Genomic DNA, 24149 nt, shown 5'->3' with positions numbered 1-24149 from the left:
AGGTGATCCTAGACCCAATGAAGATGAGCCAACAGCGAGCATCATCCCAGGCAATTTTACAGAGAACCATGAAACCTGCAAGTTTACAGAAATACTGAACTTTGGGGATTCATCAGTAGACAACTGGCATTTTCATACCTGTGTATAAGATCTTTTTTTTTTTAATCATATTTACTCTCATTATGTGTACTTATCATCTCTCCCCCCACATCCCCTTCCAATTCTCTAAAGTCTTCCTTTACTTTTCAGGTCCTTTTTTTTGACTGAGAGTCCACATATGAAAGAAAACATTCTACTTGTCTCTCGGAGTTTGGCATATTTCACTTAACATGAGACTCTCCAGTTCCATTTTCTCTACATGGCTAATCCATCCTAGATATAGACAGATATAGATACATATAGATCCATAATATATATACATGTACGGACCCATCATATAGATACACACACACACACACACACACACACACACACATACATCATACAAACATTTGTGGACCAAAAAAAGCAACAGTGAAAGTTCTGTAGCATCTGACATCAAATTATGCTGCTGAGTTAGAATTATAGAACCACTGATACAGAAAACAGACATGTGTAGCAATGTAGAATAGAAGCTTCAGAAATAAACCACACTACTGCCATTTGAGTTTTCAATAAAGGTGCTGAGAACATATAGTGGAGAACAGGGTTTGTTTAACAAACGGTAGAAGATTGAAACTATATCTCTACCTTACCACTTATTTAAAAAAAAAATGGCTTACTCTAGGTGGAGTGGCACACAGCCCTTAGGAAGTGGAGGCAGACAAATCAGGAGTTCAAGGTCTTTTCTGCTGTATAGTGAGTTCAAGGGCCAGCCTAGCTATTGGTGACCTTGACTCCAAAAAAAAAAAAAAAAATTAACTAAAAAACGGTTCAAAGATCTTCATGGAAGACCTACACCATGATACTACTATAGGTAAACGTGGGGAGAGAGATACTTTATGATGTAAGCATGGGCAGTGACTTTCTCATTAGGACTGAAGTTCCTCAGGACACAGTAAGGATTGACAGGTGGGATTCTGTCTAACAGCAAGGCTTCTGTGAATGGAGCAAACCATTAACAGCAAAGGCACACCCAGAGAACACGGAAAATCTATTACCATGTGTTCATCACCAAAATACTGTAAAAATTAAATGCCAGAAGAATAAATGGTGCAATTAATAGATGGATGAATGAATCCATTTCTCAAAGTAGTTCAAGTGACCAGTGAGTAAATGAAACAGTTTCATCTTTAGACATCAGGAAACAGTTTCATCTTTGAGAATGAGTCATTTCTCAAAGTAGTTGTTCAAGTGACCATTGAATAAATGAAACAGTTTCATCTTTAGACATCAGGAAATTGTAAATCACTTCTACATTGAGACCATTCCAACCTAGTCAGAATGGCTGGCATTTAGAGAACAATATGCCAGAGAGGCCAGGTGAAGACATTTAGATACTATTGGTGGGAATGCAAGTTAGTATAGCAATTGAGGAGGCTGCTCAAAAAACTAAAACAAGAACTTCCACAGGATCTAGCTGTACCACTTTGGATGTACATCTCAAACAGTCAAGGACAACATGTAATAGAGATAACCTGCATGTCTACATTAATCGAAGTACTATTCACAATAGCCAGGTCCTGGAACCATCTTGATACTCATCAGTCAATGAACAGCTGTGAAAATGTGGCACACATTGTACATGTTTACGTATATGTGTGTCATACACACACACACACACACACACACACACACACACACACACACGGCAGAAAGATTGTAAAAGCCAGGGGTTTAGGGGCTTTGCTGTGAGACTGTATCTCCTAGGAACTTCAGAAGCCACAACCATGAAGTCTAACATGACCGTCCAAACACAAGCCAAGCAATGATGACCAAGGAACACACCAAACTGGATAGAGAAAAGCCTACAAGGCCTCAACACTACAGAAAAAAAAAAAAAAAAAAACCACAAGCAACTGAGTAAAACTGAGAGCAGGAGAAGAGGTTTTCCCCAGGGAAGAGCACACCAACTGGTTATCCAGTGCCAATGGTCAGTCCTGAACACACACATACAAGTAACATTACATGGACTCAATAGGTTACATTTAGGAAGATATACATATATACATACATATATGTATGCAATAATAATTGATTTTTAAAAAGGCCATGAATTTGAGAGAGAGCAGGCAGGAATATATGGGAGGGTTTGGAGGGAGAAAAAGGAAGGGAGAAATGTAATTAAAATAAAATCTCAAAAATAACAACCAAAAAAAAAGTCTTCCACATCTCTGGTTGGCAGGGGTAGGGGTTAGGTGGCTGTTGTAAATGGGATTGTTTTCCTAATTCTGCCTTATTTGTTGTTTGTGTAGAAAAAAAGATACCTAACTGTATGTTGATTTTTTTGAAACTTTTCTAAAATTGTTTATCAAAAGAATTCTGGTGGAATCATTAGAGTCTTTGGAGTGTAGGATCATAACACCAGCAAATATGTACTGTTTGATATCTTTTCTGTCTTCTTGCAGGCCGCAAGAATATGTTACAGAGATTCAACTGTGTATTAAAGCTATACTTTGACCAGCCAAGGGTCTGTCAAAAGGCAAGCCATTTATTATGAATATTTGGTGTTATCCAGCCTTTAATATTTCAGCTGTCTTCTGCTATGAAATTCTTGCATGCCAAAATATTTCCAGACCATTTGGCTAACAGTTCAGCTCCCCAGATCTGCTAAACTTCCCTGTTGGCAGCCAGGACTTGGATAAGGTCACACAGGCAAAAACAAGCTTGGGGAGATGCATAGCTTTGTTTCTTGTGCAAATGAAGCTCAGACCATCTCCTTGCCTTGAGGCCTAGTGGCTCTCCAGAGCAATTGACTGAGAATGAAACAGGTTTTTACATATCAAGGCAGAAGGTAGGGTGGAGGAACATTCCTGAAGAGACAAAGAACCATGTGCCCAGGGAAAGAAATGGCAGGCATTTTCTGTAGAAATGGACAGCATGACATGGCTAGAGAGAAGAGAGGAAGTAGAGGTTCCATAGAGGGTAAGAGTTTTCTGTGTGCCAGGAGTAGAGAGTAATGGAAATGGAGGAGGAGGGAATGGAGGACGAAGATGAGGCTGGAAGCTTAGGAGTGTAGTCCTTAGCAGGACTATGAGCTTGGGAACTGGACGGAACTGATGCTATGTACACAGGATTTCATCCCAGAGAAATAAAGTAGACGGATAAAGAGTTAGGTGTATCTATATTTATTCTTGTCCTGAATGCCTGATGGAGCTATAGCTGTATTGATAGAATTTTGTCTTAGAGGAATAAAGTTAACAGACATAAGAGCATAGTGTAAATTTTTTTCCCTCAGATATCCCGCCCCTGATGTAGTGCAATCCCACGGACCCTGGGTATTCCATACTGTCTGCTTTTTGCCTCTGTCTTGCTTTGTTGTTCCAGTTAAGATTTCAAGCATTGTACAGAAGAATGGTGACAGACCCCTTGCCTTGTGACTGATTTTGGAAAAAGCACCCATTTCCCCATTCCGTGGCCTCATGAGTCTTTTATTCATAGTCTCTTCAGAGCTACCATCATGAGATGTTGAATGTCCAAAGGAGTCTACTCTAGCGACTGAAATGATCATGTAGTGTTTTGTCCTTGACATATTTATGTACTCGCTGCATTTACTATGTTTGTTGTGCTGCTGAATTCAGTTTGCAGGTATTTTACTGATGATTTTGCCATTTATGTTGATCAGGGAAATTGGTCTGTAGTTTCCTTTTTTGTTGCTGTGATCTTATCCAGTCTGGACCCCAAAATAATACTGGCTTCATGAATGAGTTTGGAAGTTTTTACTTCCTCTGTATTTTGTGGGACTTTTTTTAAAAAAGAACAGCTGTGTCCATAATCTGGTAGAAACCAGCAGTGAATCAAGCTAGACCAGGCTTTTCTTCGCTAATAGATTTCCTTATTAGCAGTTTAATATCTTTGCTTTTTTTTTTTTCTTTACTCTTGGTTTAATTTGGTAAGTCCTACACATCTAGAAACTTCTAGATTTTCTCATTTATTGAAATATAAGTTTTCGAAATGCCCCTGGGTTGATCCTGGGTTTCAGTGGTATTTTAGTCACCTTCTGCTGTGGGATGTTCTGTATGGCAAATGTGTTGCTCTGATTGGTCAATAAATAAAACACTGATTGGCCAGTGGCTAGGCAGGAAGTATAGGCAGGACTAACAGAGAGGAGAAAAGAAAGAACAAGAAGGCAGAAGGAGTCACTGCCAGCCGCCACCAGGACAAGCAGCATGTGAAGATGCTGGTAAGCCACGAGCCATGTGGCAAGGTATAGATTTATGGAAATGGATTAATTTAAGCTATAAGAACAGTTAGCAAGAAGCCTGCCACGGCCATACAGTTTGTAAGCAATATAAGTCTCTGTGTTTACTTGGTTGGGTCTGAGCGGCTGTGGGACTGGCTGGCGGGTGAGAGAGATTTGTCCTGACTGTGGGCAAGACAGGAAAACTCAAGCTACAACCTTCTTTATCTCTTAATTGTCTGGTGTCTTCATCTGTCTTTTGGTTAGTATGGCTATGGGTTTGATAATCTGGTCTATTTTTTCCAAGGATTCACTCTGTTACACTAATTCTTTGTATTGTTCCTTTTCTTTCTGTTTCACTAAACACACTTATCTTACTCTTCCCTCATAGGTTATTATTTGAGTCTGTCCTTATTACGTACGTCATCAGCCTGCGACAGTGTCCCAGCATAAAAAGCAGGCGTGTTCTCCCAAGGGCTCTCTTTTTCCGTATTCCCTCTGTACTTCCCCTCCACATGGTCTGTCTTTCTGTTTCTCTCTCCTTCCTCCTAATAAAGCTCTAAAAAGGTAACCATGGCTCGTGATTCTTCTGCGACCGCAGAATCCAGCACTCTCCACGACTGCCATGGGCGGCAGCCAGCCATAAGCACCACCATAACACCCCTTCAGAGTCACTGCTGACGCTGACTGCCTCAGGCCTATAGCTATAAACACCTCTCTCTGGCTACTTTCACTATATTCCACAGGTTCTGTTATGTTGTTTTTATTTTATTTGATTCTAGGACTTTTTAAGTTTTTCAGTCTCTTCAATGACCAACTAATCATTCAAATGCTTCATTTAATCTCTATGTTCATATATTTTATAGTTTCTATTGTTGATTTCTAATTTTATTTCATTATGATGTGATAAAATGAAAGATGTTTTAATTTTCTTCGATTTATTCAGACTTGTGTCTAAAATATGACCTGTTTTGGAGAAAATTCCATGAATTGCTGAGAAGAATGTATATTCTGAAGTTGCAGATGTAACTTAAGCCCACTTAATCCATAGCATTGTGCTGTTTAACCCCAAAATGTTTCTTTGATGACTTGGGGATGTAGTCTAGGTAACCTAGTTAAAGTGGGGTATTGAAGTCATCCTCCATTACTGCATAGGGGTCCATCTGAACCTTTAAATTCAGTAGTGTTTGTTTTAGAAACTTGGAGTACCAACGTTCAGTGCACATGGTTATAAAGCTTGGGTAACCTTGAAGGATCATTCCCTCCACCAACCTTAAGTGATCTTTGTTGTTCTTTTCCAACAATGGACTGGAGTCTGCCTTACCAGAAAATCCAGTACACCTGTTTGCTTTCAGACTCCACTGACTTGTAATCTTTTTTTTAACCCACCCTATCCCTTTCATGCTGGTCTTATCTTTGCCAACAATGTGAGTTTGCTACAGACAGAAAACAATTGAGTGTTGTTTTTACATCCAAATCCCATATGGGTATACTGCATACCTGTGTTTACTCTGTCTTCTGGAGCTCAGGTTTAATGACTGAATTCTTATAACTCATGATTATGAAGAAAGGTCTTTACTCCTCCTTCAGTTCTGAAGGACAGCTTCGCTGCACACAGTAACAGATGTTGGCAGTTATTTTCTTTCAGGGCCCGAAGTAGATTAGTCCATGCCTTCCTACTTTTGGATTCCTAAGAGAACTCTGCTGTTCTTGATGGGTTTGTCTCTCCCGTGTGTGTGACTGTCTGTCTCTCTCTCGGAGGGGGAGGGGGCCTTCGTATGTAATTCCTCATCTTCCTCTTGCAGCTTTCAAGAGTTATTGATGGTGTGGTCTATATAATTGATGTTTTACTACACTGTGATACACAGACATTCTTTCATGGTCTTGTCTTTTTGAAGTTCTAAAAATCCCCCCTAAGTGTCTACTTCTTTCTCACAAATTGGGAATTTTTATCTATAACTTTATGCAATGTTTTCTGTGCCTTTAAATTGTGCATCTTCTCCTTGTAGATCCACGGCTCACAAATCTGACCTTCTAATGGTCTTTCAGAGGTCTTATAGGTTTGGTACATCCTTCATTGTCTGTCCCGTCCCCCGTCCCCCCCCCCCCCCCCCCGCTCTGTGGATGTTCTGATGCCTCTCTGCCATTGTTGTACCCTTATATTCTACCTCCACTTGATCTAGTGGATCAGTGAGACTTCCAATTGAGCTTCTTATTTGACTGACTGAACTTCTCATTTCCAAATTTTCAATTTGATTTTTTTCCAGAAGTTTTAATTCCTTTGAATTGCTTAATACTTAAAAATAATAATAATAATATTGAGACAGTGTCTCTAGTCATGGCCCTGAACTCCCTACATGCCCAAGGATGACCTTGAACTTCTGATCCTCCTACCTCTACCTCCCAAGTGCTTGGATTACAGGTGTGCATTATCCCACCTGGCTTATACAATGCTACAGATTCAACCAAGGGCCTCGTTCAGGCTAGTCAAGGTCTTCACCAACTAAACTGTATCTCCAGCCTCTTAATCACTTTAAATTTTTTTTAATTGTATGTATATGGTGTTTTGCCTGTACATATGTCTGTGTACTCTATGTGTACAGTAACTGTGGAGGCCAGAAGGTGGCAAAGGATGCCCTGGAACAGGAGTTAAGGAAGTTGTCAACTGCCATGTGGGTGCTGGGAATCAGGTCCTCTGGAACAGCAGCAAGTGCTCTTAACCCTGAGCCAACTCTCCAGCCAACCCCCAACCGCTTTTACATCTTACATCATCTTCCCAGTTTCCATTCAGCTGTTCACTTGTATTTGCTTTGAGTCTGTTCTGGTGCTTGCTTGTTCACGCTCTTCTTGAATTTGCTAATCAGCTTCTTCATCAATCTTGAGTTATCTGAACATCATCAGCTTGACTATCACTGGATTTGACTACTATAGAATTTTGAACTTTTGGAGGACTCACGTTACCTTGGTCCTTCATCCCCATATTTCTTGTGTTTCTAAACTGGGATTTATGCCTCTGGGGCCAAGTTACTGGTTTGAAGCTCTAAGTCACCAGATTCTGTCACTGGAAGTATTTGCCAAAATTCAGGAAGACCTACATTGTAGCAGCTTTGGGGTGTGACTTCTCACAACTGTGCTTCAACAGCTAACTCTCAGCCAGTGTCCTCAGTGCACCAGGCATGATCCCTGGCCCCACTCACAGAAGAAAACTAATTGAGGAAGTAACCTGGTTACAACTCTAGTAACATGGGGTTGGCGCAAGACAATACTACATGAAGTAAGAAGACACTAGTTAGTAAGAATGGGAATATGAAAAAATAAAAACAACATCAGAGAACAATACTAAAAAAAACATACAAATAAAGATAAGAGGGAAATGTAATCGGAAGAGGAAACAAGGAACAGAAAAGAGTTAGAGGAAATCTAGGAAAAAAAAAACAAACAATAAAAATGATGAAAAAATTAAAATCAGGAAACATGAGGGGAAAAAACAGAAAACTGTCTAATTAAAGAATGGAATAATAAAAACAAAAAACAAACAAAAAAAAAGGAGACAGAATTTAAAAGTAAATATTAAAGCTAGGTGTGGTGTTTCAGACCTAAAGTCCCAGCACTGGAGACTGAGGCCAGACTAAGCTCTGTGGGGGAAACCTTTCTCGAGAAAATAAACAGCAAAACAGAGAAATCAGATATTACAAGAAGAAATGGAAGAAGAATATAAAGGACAAAGAAAAATGAAAATGCAAAAATGGATAATTTGTATGTAAATATTTAAAGTAGCTGGTCTAATCAATAGCACAACAGTCTCCACAGAAAAGTAATTCTTTAATGGCGGCATCATAAGAAGGTAGTTAAAAAGAGGGCAAGTCTCCTCTAAGGAGGTCAGTCACGTGGCTGCTTTGGCCATGCACCAACCGTTCAGAGCAGGGTCTGTGTGTCATTGCAAGTCCTCTTTTTGCCTTTGTGGTGTAGCAACCACAGGCTATGTCCTGTGGCCAGAAAGTCATAGCTATCCTGAGCTATCTTGTTCTTCAAGACTGGATGGGGCAGGCCACAAGCTTTCAGCCAGCTGGTCCCAGTCTCCTGCACCTTGAATGTTCGATGATGGGACAGCACAACCCTATGGGGATGCTGTGACCCACACCTGAGGTGGAAGGCATGCATGCTGCACTTTGGGTTTGCTAATGTTCCACAACTTGGGATCTATACATGATCACCCGTGGGCTCATTCCCCTCCTCCCAGAACTCCAACAACCACCTCCCTGCTGGAGTTTTCATAGCAAGCTTCCCTACTGACACTTGTTTGTTTTAGTATGAACTGTACCCATAGGCTCAGAGGTGTGAGCTGATGGACCCTAATGATGATGTTGCCTCAAGGGCTTATGCAAGTGTTTGGTAGTGAGGCCTAGACAGAGGAAGAGGATGTGGATTACCAAGGGGTAGGCACCAAGGGTCATACTTCTGACCTTCTGGCCTGGGCTCTCCTTCTCTCTGTTTGTTCTGCTGAGATATAAGCAAGCTCTATCAGTATGCTCCGGGTGCAGAGACCCCGTCTCAAAACAGTGAGATGGAGAGTGATAGAGAACTCATGTGTCAACCTCTGGCCTGCACATGCATAAAACACACACAAAACACACACACACACACACACACACACACACACACACACACACACACACACAACCTGCTCTTAACTGATATTATAATATATGCCTTCCAAGACGCTTTCTCCTTCCCTCGGTCTATTACCTCGGTCACTCATTCTGTTTTCTGCAGTGTGCCGAGGTAGTCTTTTCCCTATCCTCTGTTCTCCAGCGTTTTCCATTCTTGAAATTTGTGTTATATTTAATGTGTGTATGTGTGCACACAGGCACAGAAGTTCCATAGCAGGCGTGTGATTGTCAGGAGGACAGTTCTGGGGAGTCAGTTCTCCCCCTCCACCATGTGGGTCCTGGGGCTAGACCTCAAGTCAAACACTTTTACCTACTGAGCAATCTCATCAGCCCCCATTTTTATCTTCTTCTTCCTCCTCCTCCTCCTCCTCCTCCTCTTCTTAATCTATCTGTTTGCCACTAAACTTTGAGTGTCTTACCACTGTCATTCACCTTGAACAGTGCAGGTTCTCTAGCTATCCCAGCCCTATTTCCTAAAGATGCTCGAGATTGAAGAATATTGCTCAACACTGTACATTTCTAAATGTTATCAATACAGATTCTAGCTATACTAGGCAGCATGTATGCCTACAGTAGCACGCATAGCCTCAGGTATTCCCTGAACATACATAGACATATGTGTATGTATCTATGCAGAGAGAATTCTGCAGAGTTACTATGTGGACATGTTGAACCAAAATAGCCCAAATGTGAATAGGAATGAAGCATAGAAAAGCAAAGGGAATACATGAAATTCCACTGGGAACAATGAGACCCCCTTCCTCCCATCCACAAAATATCCACAAGTTTAAATACCTCTCTCCACTAAGGTCCAAAACATACTTGTGTTTGTACCCAGTCAGGAACTAGGAGAATTTCACTCTGGGAAAATCAGCCCAGTTCTCTGCCGTTTTGTAACCAGGTGTCCTGCCTCGGAAGCCAGTAGCTAGAATATATCTCTGTCTTGAATCTCTTCTCTCATCCCACCACAGTTACATGGGTGACTGCAGCACCTAACTAACAGCGGCTCGGAGCCGAAGGATGACAAGAAAGGCTGAAATTCCAGTTGACTCCCAGGAAACAGGTAGATCTGCACATCATAAAAGCTGGCACACAGCAAGTGGCTATATATGCCAATGCCCACCTGAAAGCCAATATTACAGGTAAAGAGGGCCACCCTCAGCAAAACTGTACCACACTACAAACATCGACAGCCTAGGTCACTAAGGTACCCACATACAGGGTTGACATGAACACACCATAACCAACCAATACTCCAACACATGAAATAGAAAATATAATTGAGTGCCACAGCACCAGACTAGATCAAGCAAGAGAATGTAAAATTAAGTCAAAAAAATTGACTCACTTAGAGAGGAAGGAAATAAATAGGTAAATATCAATGCCATGCTTAAGTATGGAACACCTGCCTATGATGTCAGTACTAAAGAGGGAGGTGCAAAGGGTGGACAGTTCAGGGACAGCTGGATGCTCTCCCTAAATGAAAACAAACAAACAGGGAAGAAGTAAAGCTGACAGAACAGCCTTAAAGGAACAAATCATCACAATTCCACAGGAAGAAAAAGAAATGGAGAAAGCCACCTGATATCTATTTAATGAGAACTAAAACTTGCCAATATTCAGGAAGGACAAGTGCATCACAACTCCAATTAGATTTAACTTAATCAAAAGTCAAAGACAAAGGGAAACTTCTAAAAGAAGTAAGAACAAATTTCAAGCCACATATAACAGAATTAGAGTGACAGATTTCTAGGCAGAAGCCCAGCAGGTCAGGAGACAACGGGATGATATATCCAGAGATACACAACAGCCAAGGTATGGGTCTAACCAAGCATCCAACAATGGCTGAGCAGATAGTGGAAATTTGGAATTTTTGCATAATAAGATATTATTCAGCCATAAAAAGGATGGAATTCTGTGGTATAGGGAAATATGGATGAGCTTAGAAGATATTATGTTAGGTGAATAAATCAGGCACAAAACAAACACTCCTAAATATGGGAGCTATGCAAGTTGATTTGAAAGAAATAGAGCAGAGTAGCAGTTACCAGAGACAATGAGGGGGATCATTAGGGGGATGGAGAGAGAGGTTAACAGCAGAAAGGTGCAGTTGGATAGAGGAAATAAACACTATGCAGGGTGCTGGGGAAGAAAAGGTACCAACCACAGTCTTAGCTAACACCGAACCCTTCATCCTACAATACAAACCTACCAGGCAAGATGCACCCACTGGCGTCAGAGTGGCATGCATGCTAAACAACCACACTCTAAATTGAGATCTGAGGCCTGCTCCACAAAAGGGCATTCATGCCTGGCACTATAAACATGGTCAAAACACATGGTTAGGCAAGCCACAGGCCCTAGGGCAGAATCTACAGATGCTGTTTTGCTTTCAATGTTGTCAAACTGCCATCTAAATATTTATGTTATGTCCATATATTTGGCTGTTTTTACCTTGGTCAGAGAAGCTTCTCACTGCAGTGGGTAGTGGTAAACTCAGAGACTACTAACTGTTCAAAATGCTGAGGATGAGAGACTATGAGTGCTCAGCTATGAAGTGTGACCTACACACATACCTCTAAGGCTGAGGGACCATCCTAGAGGAAAGGGCAGAAAGAAAGAAAGACCCAGAAGATGGTTAGCTCTGCACATCACACGAATATTGAATGCATGAACTCAAAGCAACTGTGGTTACATGCACAAGATCAAACGAGTTAAAAATCCCAGCATGGAGTAGGGAGAGGACCCTGACATACTGACCGAGGAGCTTGGAGCAGTCGATAGCTGCTGAGAGAGGGAAAGTCACTGAGCAGACATTTCCTGAGGAACCAGACTGTTGGTCTCACTGTTCTAGATATTGTTGGAGCACAACAAATTTGGTCCAGTCCTACCTTTTAGTTTACAGACTAGGTGGGGATGGAATGTACACCTGTAAAGATTATCATCTAAGGCACTTCACCACATGCTACATGATAAAGCCCTAAACATGCCAAACTAAGTTGCCCCACAGTTAATTAGGTCTAAGACAGGCCATTCCAAGTACTGAACTCTGATCTTCAATAAGCTTAACAGCTAAGCTTAACAGCTATAGGACACACGCTCTCTAGCAGCTCTGAGAAGCTGCAGCTTCGGCCTTTGGTCAATACATTGTCAATGTTCCTTAACTTCAGTGAGTAAAAATACCACTTAATTCTGAAGTTTTGTGTTGCAGTAGTGATGTTGTAGCTTGGCAATTTTGATAATCTCTCATTTATTGGAGAGGGTAAGAGGTCCCTGTGCACACAGATAACCACTAGGGTGCCAACAGCCATGTCAGAGGAGCAGCAGGTGGCAACTGACTTCAGGAGATTGCCACCAGAATGAAAGGCACTGTGGGTGAATCTCGGATAGGCAAGGCCCCGACGGCTTCGACTCTAGAATATCTCTTGCTGTTGCTGTGCCTTTATATGTTTGCTGCTACCATTTTTCTCTGGTACCTGGCATGACGTAAATGTGGGGATCCCCAATGCTGTTAATATAGTGTGATTATCTCATGGAAATATCCTATTCTACTGGGCATTTTTACTGTGGATTATTATGAAGATGATTTCCTCTTAAGCTGTACTGTTTAAAGTGCTATCCCTGCCCCAATAAAGCAGGGGCTGTAGAGGATAAAAAATAAAAACAAGGAAGTGTCACACAGCTAGGATTTACAAGTTTCTCTAGAGGAATAGTAAAGACTATGGTTTAGGTTAATGATTAAGGAAAACAATTGAGTCCCAGGAGTTAACTCAAGTTCTTTTTGATATTGGGAAATGTCATGGGTTTTGGTGCATCATAGCTAAAGCAAAGCTTTAAACAATTGACTTCATGTAACTAGAAAACAGAGAATTGAATGGTTAGTTAAGATAACTAGACAGAACTCTAAAATATGAAAAGTGAAACTAGTAACCTGTTTTTCTGGCAATTACAAAAACTACTGCCTATGTAAACAGTTATGATTGAAAGGCTCTTGATCTAAGAGAAGTCTTCTTTTTTACCAAAATGTTTAATCATGTAAGGAATATGAAAAACATGCTGTTTTATACTTGTATTCATTGTAATTATTCACTTAAAAAACAAAACGTAACTACTCTGTAACTTTTATAATGCTTGAAAGATTCTGCTGGAGTATATAAACTGTAAAGGAAAAAATAAAAAGAAAAGAGAAGGAAAACACACACCAGGAAAGATGAAGAAGGAAACACAAAAAAGGAAGACATCAGGAAGTAGTGTAGAAGGAATTCATCAGGGAAGCAGAAGGGAAACATCAGGGTAGAAGAACAGAACAAACAAGAATACAGTAGACCAAAGACAAAAAGACTAATACATTTAAAAAAAAAAAAAAAAAAAAAAAGCTTTTATCCCTTAAAAAAAAAAAGTCTGTTTTTCTCACCAACTCTGCATCTTGTTTCCAGTCTCTCTCTGACCTGCAGAAGGCTGGACCCTCTGCACTAGGGAAACCAGAAAAAGTTAAACATGCATGTTTATCTCTTTAAAGGAAGGAGATATTTACCTGTCTTCCACCTGGGATTCTGGGAATTAATGTATTTTATTACTTGATGATCTTTTGCTGGCTGTAGGGCCAAGCTTCATGCAAATCCCCTTGAATATTATATTTGCCCTGCATCTTGGGTTTTGCTTCTCAGTTTATAAAACCCATCCTTATGAGATATATCATATGTACTTTACAACAACCTAAGTAACTTCTGTTATCTTATGACCAGGTCAATCCTGACTCCCATAGGCATTATGTTTACCATAGTCATTCTCCCTAAACCCTTACCTTGAGCATTGTTTGTGAGCCAACAGAACCCAGCTTTATGGAAGAAGCCATGTGTACTTTCTAAAGAGTTTCAATGGAAACATGTCTTAAGCTTTGTTGTACACATGGGACTGAATTAACTGTCATCCGCAAACTTATCCAAAATTGCACTGCACTTAAATACGGCTAAAATAAATGCCTGGTATTAGACTCTAGAAGTTTGAACCAGCACTGGCTAACTAAATCATGTTGAACCAGATTTCCTTCTTGCCTCTTGACAATCATTTCCCTGATGGCCACAAGTGTTTGCAGGGACCCCCAAAATTTATGATGACAAACTCTTGATTCTGATAAATCTAGGTTGTTTCTCAATATATTAGCCTGCATATTTAGTTGGCAGATACTTTGCAGCTCTTTGAAATTCTTTGTAAACTATTCTAAGTAAATGTTCCTATTTTGGAATATTATTTTAGCTAAATAAAGATGTGTTACATTTATTTCTGCTGCCTTTGTTATTGATGTGAAGATGTGTTACATTTGTTTGTGCTGTGTTTGTTTAATTATGTAAAGATCTGTTGCATTTGTTTCACCTTGCCTGCCTAAGGCACCTGATTGGTCTAATAAAAAAAAATTAACGCCCAATAGTTAAGCAGAAGAGGGATAGGTGGGGCTAGCGGGCAGGGAGAAGGAGGAGTAAAGAAAGAGGGAGAATGAGAGGGACATTCTTGGGGCCAGAAGCCAAGCAGCTGCCAGCCAGACACGGGAAGCAGCGAAAGTAGGATATATAGAAATAAAGGTTAAAAAGCCCTGAGGCAAAACTCAGATAAAGAGAAACAGATTAAAATAAGAGCTAAGATAAGGCCGAGCATTCATAACTAGTAATAAGTCACCATGTCATGATTTGGGAGCTGGTTGGTGGCCCAAAAGAAAGCCTATTACATGTACCAACATTTGACAAATTATCTAACATTATTAAAATATACGTTGAAATTTCTACTGTATAATACAACTGTTTTATAGTTTCATGATGCTACAACCAAGTGCTTAAAGCTGGGTAACTTATAAAGTAAAAAGGTTTATGATTCTAATGGCTGGGGTACCCAAACAACACAATGTCTGGATAATGACCTCCTTGACTGCATCACAGGAGGATCCTTGGGCTTGCTGACCAGCCAGCTGGGCCCTATGGATGGGCTCCAGACAAATGAAAGATCCAGTCCTAAAGGAAAAAAGCCAATGTACATTGTTCAAGAAGCATGCAGCTGACAACAGTTGTCTAATGATGCTATCAATGAAAGGAGAATTGTCTCTCCCTGCCTTTTAACAAAGTACCATATTTATAGTTAGTGTTTAGCTAGTAGGTTAAAAAATGCAAGCTCCTTTGTGGTCAGGCTCATATCCTCTTTCTTTTTTTCCAGGAGGATGAACAGAAAGTAAATCTAAACAAGAGAAACAACTTGAGAATAAAATCCTATCAGGAAGGCCTATTCCGCCTGAGACATTTGTGTGGGGGCTGGAGAGGTGGCTCAACGGTTAGGAGCACTGGCTGTTCTTGCAGAGGACCCTGGTTCCTTCCCAGCACCCACATGGTGGTGTGCAACCACGTGTAACTCCAGCTCCACAGGTTCTGACACCTTCCTCTGATCACTGTGGACACCAGACACACAAGAGATACATAAACACACAGACAAGCCAACACTTAACTCTTACACATGAAATAAAAATAAATAAATCTTTTGTTAAAGGTGTCTATGGACAAACATCCTAGAATGATTAAAACCCAATTGTCATCCCAAACTCAACTCTTTTGTCCTTTACATATACTTTATACTTAGACAGTAATACTGACCTAATTTAGAGCCATCATGAGGATTAATGTGCTTTAAAAAGCTAATCATAGCACAGATGACAGCTTGGAATAGGTAAAACACTCTTGCAATGACAAGCAAGCGGAGCCTCTTCGATGCCAGCCACAGTTTATTTTCTAAAATAATGCTGATTACAAAACGCCAATAACTCTTCACATAAAGGTGTATGATAATTAATAAGTATTATTTTCTAAAACCTCAACTGTATTTAAAGACAGTAGAATGACTGTCACAGGCAGAAGTTAGTAAATTTTGATCAACCCCACCAGAAGGTGGTCCACCGGCCTACTAACGATGAGCATTGGGTTGACTACCATCATCATCCCCATCAGAGAGGATTATGCAGCTTCCGGGGCCACCTGCCACTCAAGTGGGAAGCAAGGGGAGCCTAGCTAGTGCAGTGTTGAATCCAGACATTTCCTATGGTGACTTCTGCCTTTTACACCAGAGTTACACACTTCAACAACATGGAGTCAGTACTGGATCGTTTCTGTCTCCTTTCAGCTCAGCTAGCACGCTTTTCACCAAGAACTGTCACATCCTTCAAATGCCAAGAGAAACCAAACACTCCAGCTGAAAGTCTAACAGCAGCAGTAGTCACAGTTCTGGGAACTGAGGCCTTCGGACATTCTTCTTTATAAACCTCATTCATCAAACAGCAGAGTCATTCCATTCAGTGATGGCATTACGGAAGTGCTTAGATGGAATACAAAATGTGTGTGAATTGGCTTAAATTCCCTACAGGAAAGGAAGAAACTAACCAGGAAGTGCAGAGAAAGAATCCTAGCTATGACTCAAACATGGCATTAAAGACTTGTTATAAACTGTCACCCTTGGGGTTCCCTATAAAAGGTTCCCAGGCTGTCTACGCATAATTAGAAGTCTAACAGAGTCAAATTCAATCAAACTTATTGCACCCACCACAGTTCCTGCCTATTCAAGACAGGAAGAAAGGTTAAAAGATATTTATACAAATTCAGACATCCCTAACAACACGAGGATTGGCTTACACCAAAATCACATCTGTGGAAATCAGTGTGTGTGAAGGAAGGAAGGGGTGGGATGCTGACAGCAGGGTGGAAGCAATAGTTAATGGGCACAAACAACATGAGCTCACGAAAAAGTTTCAATATTTACTTACTTTTCACTTATAAATTAAGTTGCTTATAAAATATAATTTGAGCAGGGAAAATTAACCTTGATTGTTTTTTTTACTACAAAGGACAGGGAACACACAAGTCTCCCTATACCACCAGTTCTGCAACTCTATGTCTTATGAAATTATGAATAAACTATGGACAAGGACATTAAGGAATTAGTAATAATCCTACTATGCCTCTAATCAGTAGAGCTATCTCAATGGGGAGGGGAGGGGGAGGCCAATATGAGAATGTAGGCTGGAGAAAGAAGGGAAAGACACAATGCAGAAGAACCAGGTCCCAGGATAGTTGGACAGTGGGTTTAGATGAAACTTAGTAAGTTGTTAGGAAAATACTTCCAGTTATCTCAGGCCTGCGTGCCCTTGGCCTATTTGCAAATGGATATGTCTCACACACAAACACACACACCTAAGCAAGAACCCTCCACTCCTTAGACAGTTAGACAGATTCCTGGCATAGCCATATTTGGCCTATCCTTGAAATACCCACTTGTTGCTGTTTGAATGCCGGCTCAGAGGTTACCAGCATGTACTGTTCTTGCAGAAGACCTGAGTTAGGTTCCCAACACTTAAACTGGGCAGTTCACAACCACCTGTAACTCCATTCTAGGGCCTCTGATGCCTTCTTCTGGCCTCAATGGACAGCTTCACTCATGGGCACATACCCCCATACATATACACACGTACACATAATAATTCTTCAAAAAGAAATCACCCCTTCTGGTCACATACAGAGACGGAGGTGCATTACTGATCTGAGAAGTTGAAAAATGACAGTCTGAGGAAAACATGGAGCCTCAGGGGCATCTACAGCCAAACATAATCTCAAGGAGGAAAAAAAACCATCATGGATTATCTGTAGAATATATCAAAAAGCCAAGTCCAAGTGCCATTCCAGTTAAAGACAAAGTGGTAAACAACCTTGACAACCAGCTAGACGGGCTGAAGGCACAATGCCAAACCAAGGACCTCCATCCTGAGACCACCCAACGTTCCTCCCTGACAGGTCAGAGTCAATAGCTCCTTGAGTCACTGGATTTTCAAGACACAAAATTTTAAGGCAAAGCAATGAGTCTTCCATGGCTCCACTAGATCTCCATCTTCACTGCTGTAGATGATGTGAGTGTAATGAATATCGACAAAAAATAAGACTCCATTCTCACATTGTCTGCAGCCCAGAAAAGGGCACATTAACTATTTCTGTATCTAAGATCTTAGAGCCTATAGAATAACTCCAACTCACTTCTCATCACGTTTTCAAAGCCTTGATGTGCATCATCACATACTCATTTCTGAGACAACTTCATATTCCAAAGGCAACTGAGCTGTGTAATGTGAGCTGAGATCTCCACCTGGCCCTCACAAGAACACCCTCTTGGCAAAGGGCTTCCACGCAGCTTCCTTCCCAGTGCCACTTGAAGGACCATTCTGATGCCAGGACAACAAGGTCCCTCCCTGTGGTCTTTTTTTTTTTTTTTTTTTTTTTTTCAAATGGCTGCTGCCTTTTAAGCCACAGCTGTCTGAATCAGCAACTGCAACTCCGCCACTACCAGCACAGGTTAGGCTGCAAGGGCCTAACAGAATTCCCTACAGCTCCAACTCTCCCAAAGCTATGCAGGGAACTTAACTAAACCTGTCTCCCTCTAAAGAACTCAAGGTTCAAAGGTTAAGGTGGAATTCTGCTCTTCAGAGAGGCTGAATAGCAAGTAGCTCACCTCCTCTCCTTGTTCGTGTCCTCCAAAAAGCCCTCCTGCGTCTCCTCACCCTCCTTATAAACCCTTTCTCACCTGGCTCCTCCCCACCACTTCCTGTCAGCCAGTTGCTGACGCAGCCTCCTGGACCACAGGTGAACTTCATTTAACCAAACACATCTTTGCATCATTAAACAAACGTTCCAGAGCATATACAAAAGTAACACACCTTGAAATAATATTCTACAACACCTCCCCTTCATTTCTTTCCCCCAGTACGGGAGGCTGGATCCAGACTCTGTGCATGCTCGTCAAGTGTTCTATGCACCAATGTGCATCCGCAGCCCCCTGCAGCCCTTCTCTGGCTGGTAGCTCTCCATGTAAAGATTCCCAACCAGCACAGAGAGCAAGCAAGCTCAATCTCTTTCTTTCACTCATTAAAAATAAATCCCATGGGACCCAGATTTAGAACACCATGAAAAAGTTCAAGCAAGAGAGGGAGGCACCCACCCACACGTCTCTCCATTCAGAGGCAGTATTCCACAGTTGCTGTGGGGTTTATAATTAACATACTAGCTTAACTTGGAGCAGAAGTCTCCGGATTCGCTTGTAATTTACACAGGAGTCTGACTTATCACGAAGTTAGCTCGCCGGCAGGCCCAGCACCCCTGGCTGACTCCTGAGGCCTTCTTGGTGTTCCTCTCTGTTCTTCTGCCACCACCCAGCCATGGCTGTGGCAGGTGCTGGCCCAGCTCCAACATAAGCAGACAGAAGGTTGCTCCATGCTGTCCACTAACTTCCAGAGGCCCAGCTGGTTACCACTAGCTCCACGAACTGTATCCAGAGGCTCTCCGGGAACATGAGACCGTACTCCCAACCATGCACTGTAGCATCTTCTAAGGTTGGCTGCCACTCGGCTTCGGTTTCTTTTCCTACCTGCAGCCACCACCCCAGGATTTAAGATGTGCAGTGAGAGATGTGTGCACCCCCACCTCTACAGTGAAGACAGCTGCCAGAGGCAGGGCCATGAACAACGATGAGGGTGGCACAAAGGTGTAATCCCAGCACTTGGGAGGCAGACAGGACCTCAGTTGTTCAAGGTCATCTTTGGTTTCACAGAGAAGTTACCAACCAGCCGGAAGATGTGTCAAAAACAAACAATACCCCCCTCCCCCCAAAAAAAACCTACAATACCAGAACAAGAAGTCTCCTCCTTTAACAGAAAAGGGAACTGAAGCTCAGAAAGAATCCTGTCTAGGGCTACACTAACTTCCTGATGGTAAAAAGACCAGGCCAGTTCTCAGACCCTCAGCTCAGGCAGAGTCCAGAGATGGGTTAGTTTTTCAACTGCTAGAGAGAACTGCAAACAACAGGCATGACGCCTGGTGCTTGAGGCAGGGCCTGGTGACACTGCTTTCAACAACAGCAGTGCAGACCACCTCCAGAATGGACACGTGCGTCAGACAGGGTAAGCAATGCCTGTCCTAGGTTACCTAGCTTGAAATTCCCCAGCTTTGCTATCTTTAGGATTGGAATGATCATCCAGCTCCCAGAATACTCTCCTGCAAGAGCTGGCCAGGTGAGCACAGTCCTTCAAGACGAGCGTGGGGCCAATGAGATGAAAAGCACTTGCTGAAGAACCTAACAACTCAAGTTCAATCTCACATAAAAGAAGGAAAGAACCGACTCTACAAGGTTGTACCTGGGCTTCCAGATATGTGTCCCCCACACCCCTACTCCCACCCCCCACACAAATACACACAAATGTAAAAAAATAAATCAGTGGGGTAAGGTGAGTCCAGGGTACCTAATTCCCGTCTGAACACGAACATTCCCTAAGAAGGGCAGGCTTCCGTGGGTAGGCATTCACTGTGCCTCTCACCTGAAGAAATGGGATGTTAAGGAGCTTAATGTGAGACAGTGAGTTGTAAGAGGAAGTAGAAAAAGATCTCCTTTTTTAATGTTTTCCACCAAGAAGTCCATCAGTAAAAATCAAAAATCTCCCACCGCCTTCAAGGTAGTTATATATTACTATATATATACTAATTGGTATATACATTACTGCATAGTAACATATATGTATTATATATAGTACATATATTACTATATATACTAATTAGTAAAAGATAATAAATATGATTTACTCATTTATTAATTATTGACACTTCTCACTGTATTATACTGCACAGAACAATCAGTCATTTGAACACTTCATATTAGATGCATTGTATAAAAGGACATTGGTGGATAGGTAAGTCTACAAACCCATTCCCTAAAATCCCAAGAATCAGGGCAATATGTTAGGAAAGCTGCAATTACATCCACATGAGCACACATAGTGGACGCTTTCCAAGTGGGAATTCAGGTGCAGACAGTGAACAAGAGGAAGGCCACTGAGCATTCTCATACACCTCATAATTTGGGGCAGGGGACAGAGTTTCACACTGCCCACGCTGACCTCCAACTTGCTTCATAGCTGAGCGCAGCCTTGAAGTCTGGGTCCTCTTGCCTCTACCTCTCAAGTGCTAAGATTACAAGCATTCACTGTCAAACCCCACAAACTTCCCAGTTCTCTCTAAAACCAATCCTGTGGTCTGTTGCTTTTGTATGTTCAACACGAAGTCATGATTAAAGACTGGCCTTTGGGCAGAGAAACAGTGAGGCACAGTCACACGCCACAGCCTAAAGTACATACGGAGGAAACAAGTCAGGTCATCTGGTGCAATTCCCCTCAACAATACAGATGGGGACTCCTCATCCTCCAGGCCCACAGATGCTGGGGCTACAGGACACCATCCCTGGGCTTTTCTCTTTTAAAAAATTATGTGAATTCATGTTTGTCTGTGTGAGTATGGGCCGCGTGTGTGCCTGGAGACCAGAAACAGGCATTGGATCCCCTAGAGCTGGAGTTACAGGAGGTTCTGAGCCACGTGATACCGGTGCTGGGGAAAGCAGCAATTCTCTTTGCAGCATCCCTCCAGCCCCCACGGCTGCTCTTTAGTGAAGCTGCTGTCTAGACGGGATCTGGACTGGGTGAACGGGACAGCAAGGAGCAAAGGAACTGGCTCCCAAGTGTGCTAATGGACCCTGAGCACAGTCCAGGAGGCGCACCTCAGCACTGCCTCTCTAAGGTCACAAGTCTACACTATACGTCCACTGAGTGTCAAACCTAGTTCTATAATGATGAAGTGAGAAGAAAAAGAGGTCACCTGACAGCCTGGAAAATGCACCCCGGTTGTCAGAAATAAATGAAAAGCACTAATGTAAGGACACTGATGAGCTCCTGCCTTTTCTGTTTAGCCTTTCCTACCCCCTTATTATGAGACTCAGCACAGCACTGGTGCACCTGTCCACCAACACCCCGGGGGACACGCTGTACTCAGTAACACACACACACACACACACACACACACACACACACACACACCTGTCCACCCACACCCCGGCGTACACTCTGTACTCAGTAACACACACACACACACACACACACACACACACTCACCTGTCTACCTACACCCCTGAGTACACTCAGTACTCAGTAACATACATGCACACACACACACACACACACATACACACACCTATCTACCTACACCCCTGAGTACACTAAGTACTCAGTAACACACACACACACACACACACACACACACACACACGCCTGTCTACCTACATCCCTGAGTACACTCAGTACTCAGGAACACACAGACACACAGGCACACACACAGACACACACACACACACCTGTCCACCCACACCCCGGTGTACACTCTGTACTCAGTAACACACACACACACACACTCACCTGTCTACCTACACCCCTGAGTACACTAAGTACTCAGTAACACACATACACATACACACACACACACACACACACACACACACACACACACGCCTGTCTACCTACACCCCTGAGTACACTCAGTTCTCAGGAACACACAGACACACAGGCACACACACAGACACACACACACACACACACACACCTCTCCACCCACACCCCAGCATACACTCAGTATTCAACACACACACACACACCTGTCTACCTACACCCCTGAGTACACTCAGTACTCAGGAACACACACACACACACACACACACACACACACACACACACCTGTCTACCCACACCCCAGCATACACTCAGTATTCAAGAACACACACACACACACACACACACACACACACACCTGTCTACCTACACCCCTGAGTACACTCAGTACTCAGGAACACACACACACAGGCACACACACAGACACACACACACACACACACCTCTCCACCCACACCCCAGCATACACTCAGTATTCAACACACACACACACACACCTGTCTACCTACACCCCTGAGTACACTCAGTACTCAGGAACACACACACACACACACACACACACACCTGTCTACCTACACCCCTGAGTACACTCAGTACTCAGGAACACACACACACACACACACACACACACACACACCTGTCTACCCACACCCCAGCATACACTCAGTATTCAAGAACACACACACACACACACACACACACACACACACACACCTGTCTACCTACACCCCTGAGTACACTCAGTACTCAGGAACACACAGACACACAGGCACACACACAGACACAGATGCTCAAGGGTCAAACATCTACTCATCCCTCCTGCTCTGCCCACCTCACCTCTCCACTTCACCCCAGCCTACTTGTCACAAGCCGGCACCCAAACATCCACGTAGCACTTGCCACGAGGATCACAGGCTTAGCTCATCCCGGCATCCCTCCTCTCAGCTCGCACCGTCCCGCACAGTGCTCAGCACCAAAGGCTTTAGAAAAGCATGTTGCCGAAATGAAAGGAAGAGGTAATCGGGGAGGAAAACCTCTGATACTGATCACGTGAGGACTCCCTGTTTAAAAGTGTCACGTCTTAGCTTTCAATTACTAGGGAAAATCACCTCTCAAGCCTGATTTGCATGTTGTATAATAAGTTTAAAAGAAGCAACTCTATTTTTCCATTCCATAGCTTAAATTAGACGCAGTTCAGTGGGGAATACTGCGCTGCAGGAAGGGGCCAGAGCTTCCCCGAAGCAGAGGGCTTGGCCAGGAAGGATCCGCTACCGTTTGCTTTAGCAAGGTCCTGACCACCGAGGCAGGAGTGGCACTCACCCGGCTTGTTGCCTTCCCTCTCATGGCCAAGCTGCCCCTTGGTGTTGACTCCACACGTGTAAACCTCTCCGCCCTCCAGCAGGAACACTGAGTGGTTTCCGCCACATGCCACTTCCTTGATGGTCCTGTCGGATACGAAGCGGCAGACCTGGGGTTCGGCTACGATTCCGCCGGGGCGCAGGTTGGAGCTGATGCCTGGTTGGCCCAGAGACCAATACCCCCAGCATAGCATGGTTCTTATCCTTCAGGGAGTCATAGAGCCTAGAAGACAGTTTTGTTTAAAAAAAAAAGGGGGGGGGGGTAGGGAAAAAATGATTTAAAAAAAACAAGTTTTAAAAAATGTCAGAAGAAATGAAGTAACAAATTCAACCAATTAAAATAACCCTCTCATGTTAGCCAAGGATGTAACAGCTGATGAAAACTTTGTAACACAATCCATTACTTTTGTGATAATTGAAAGTGGTGCTCTCCTAATAATCATCATGTCTTGCATCTTAAAACAGAACAT

The 24149-nt window shown here is 42.6% G+C and overlaps 1 protein-coding gene across 1 annotated transcript in view; it reads right to left on the bottom strand.

The window, feature by feature from the left end:
* The window catches only part of Herc3 (HECT and RLD domain containing E3 ubiquitin protein ligase 3), a 92409-nt gene extending 68511 nt beyond the window's left edge, over positions 1 to 23898 (bottom strand). Inside the window, exon 1 of the mRNA XM_059257899.1 lies at positions 23642 to 23898. Coding sequence (XP_059113882.1) covers positions 23642 to 23873 — 232 coding nt within the window. The 5' untranslated portion in view covers positions 23874 to 23898. The remainder of the gene's footprint in view (positions 1 to 23641) is intronic.
* Between the last annotated feature and the right edge of the window lie 251 nt (positions 23899 to 24149).

This window comes from Peromyscus eremicus, chromosome 3 (genome assembly GCF_949786415.1).
Source record: "Peromyscus eremicus chromosome 3, PerEre_H2_v1, whole genome shotgun sequence".
Lineage (NCBI taxonomy): Eukaryota > Metazoa > Chordata > Mammalia > Rodentia > Cricetidae > Peromyscus > Peromyscus eremicus.
Note: the sequence above shows the minus strand (reverse complement) of the source record. Positions and strands in the feature narration are given on the sequence as shown.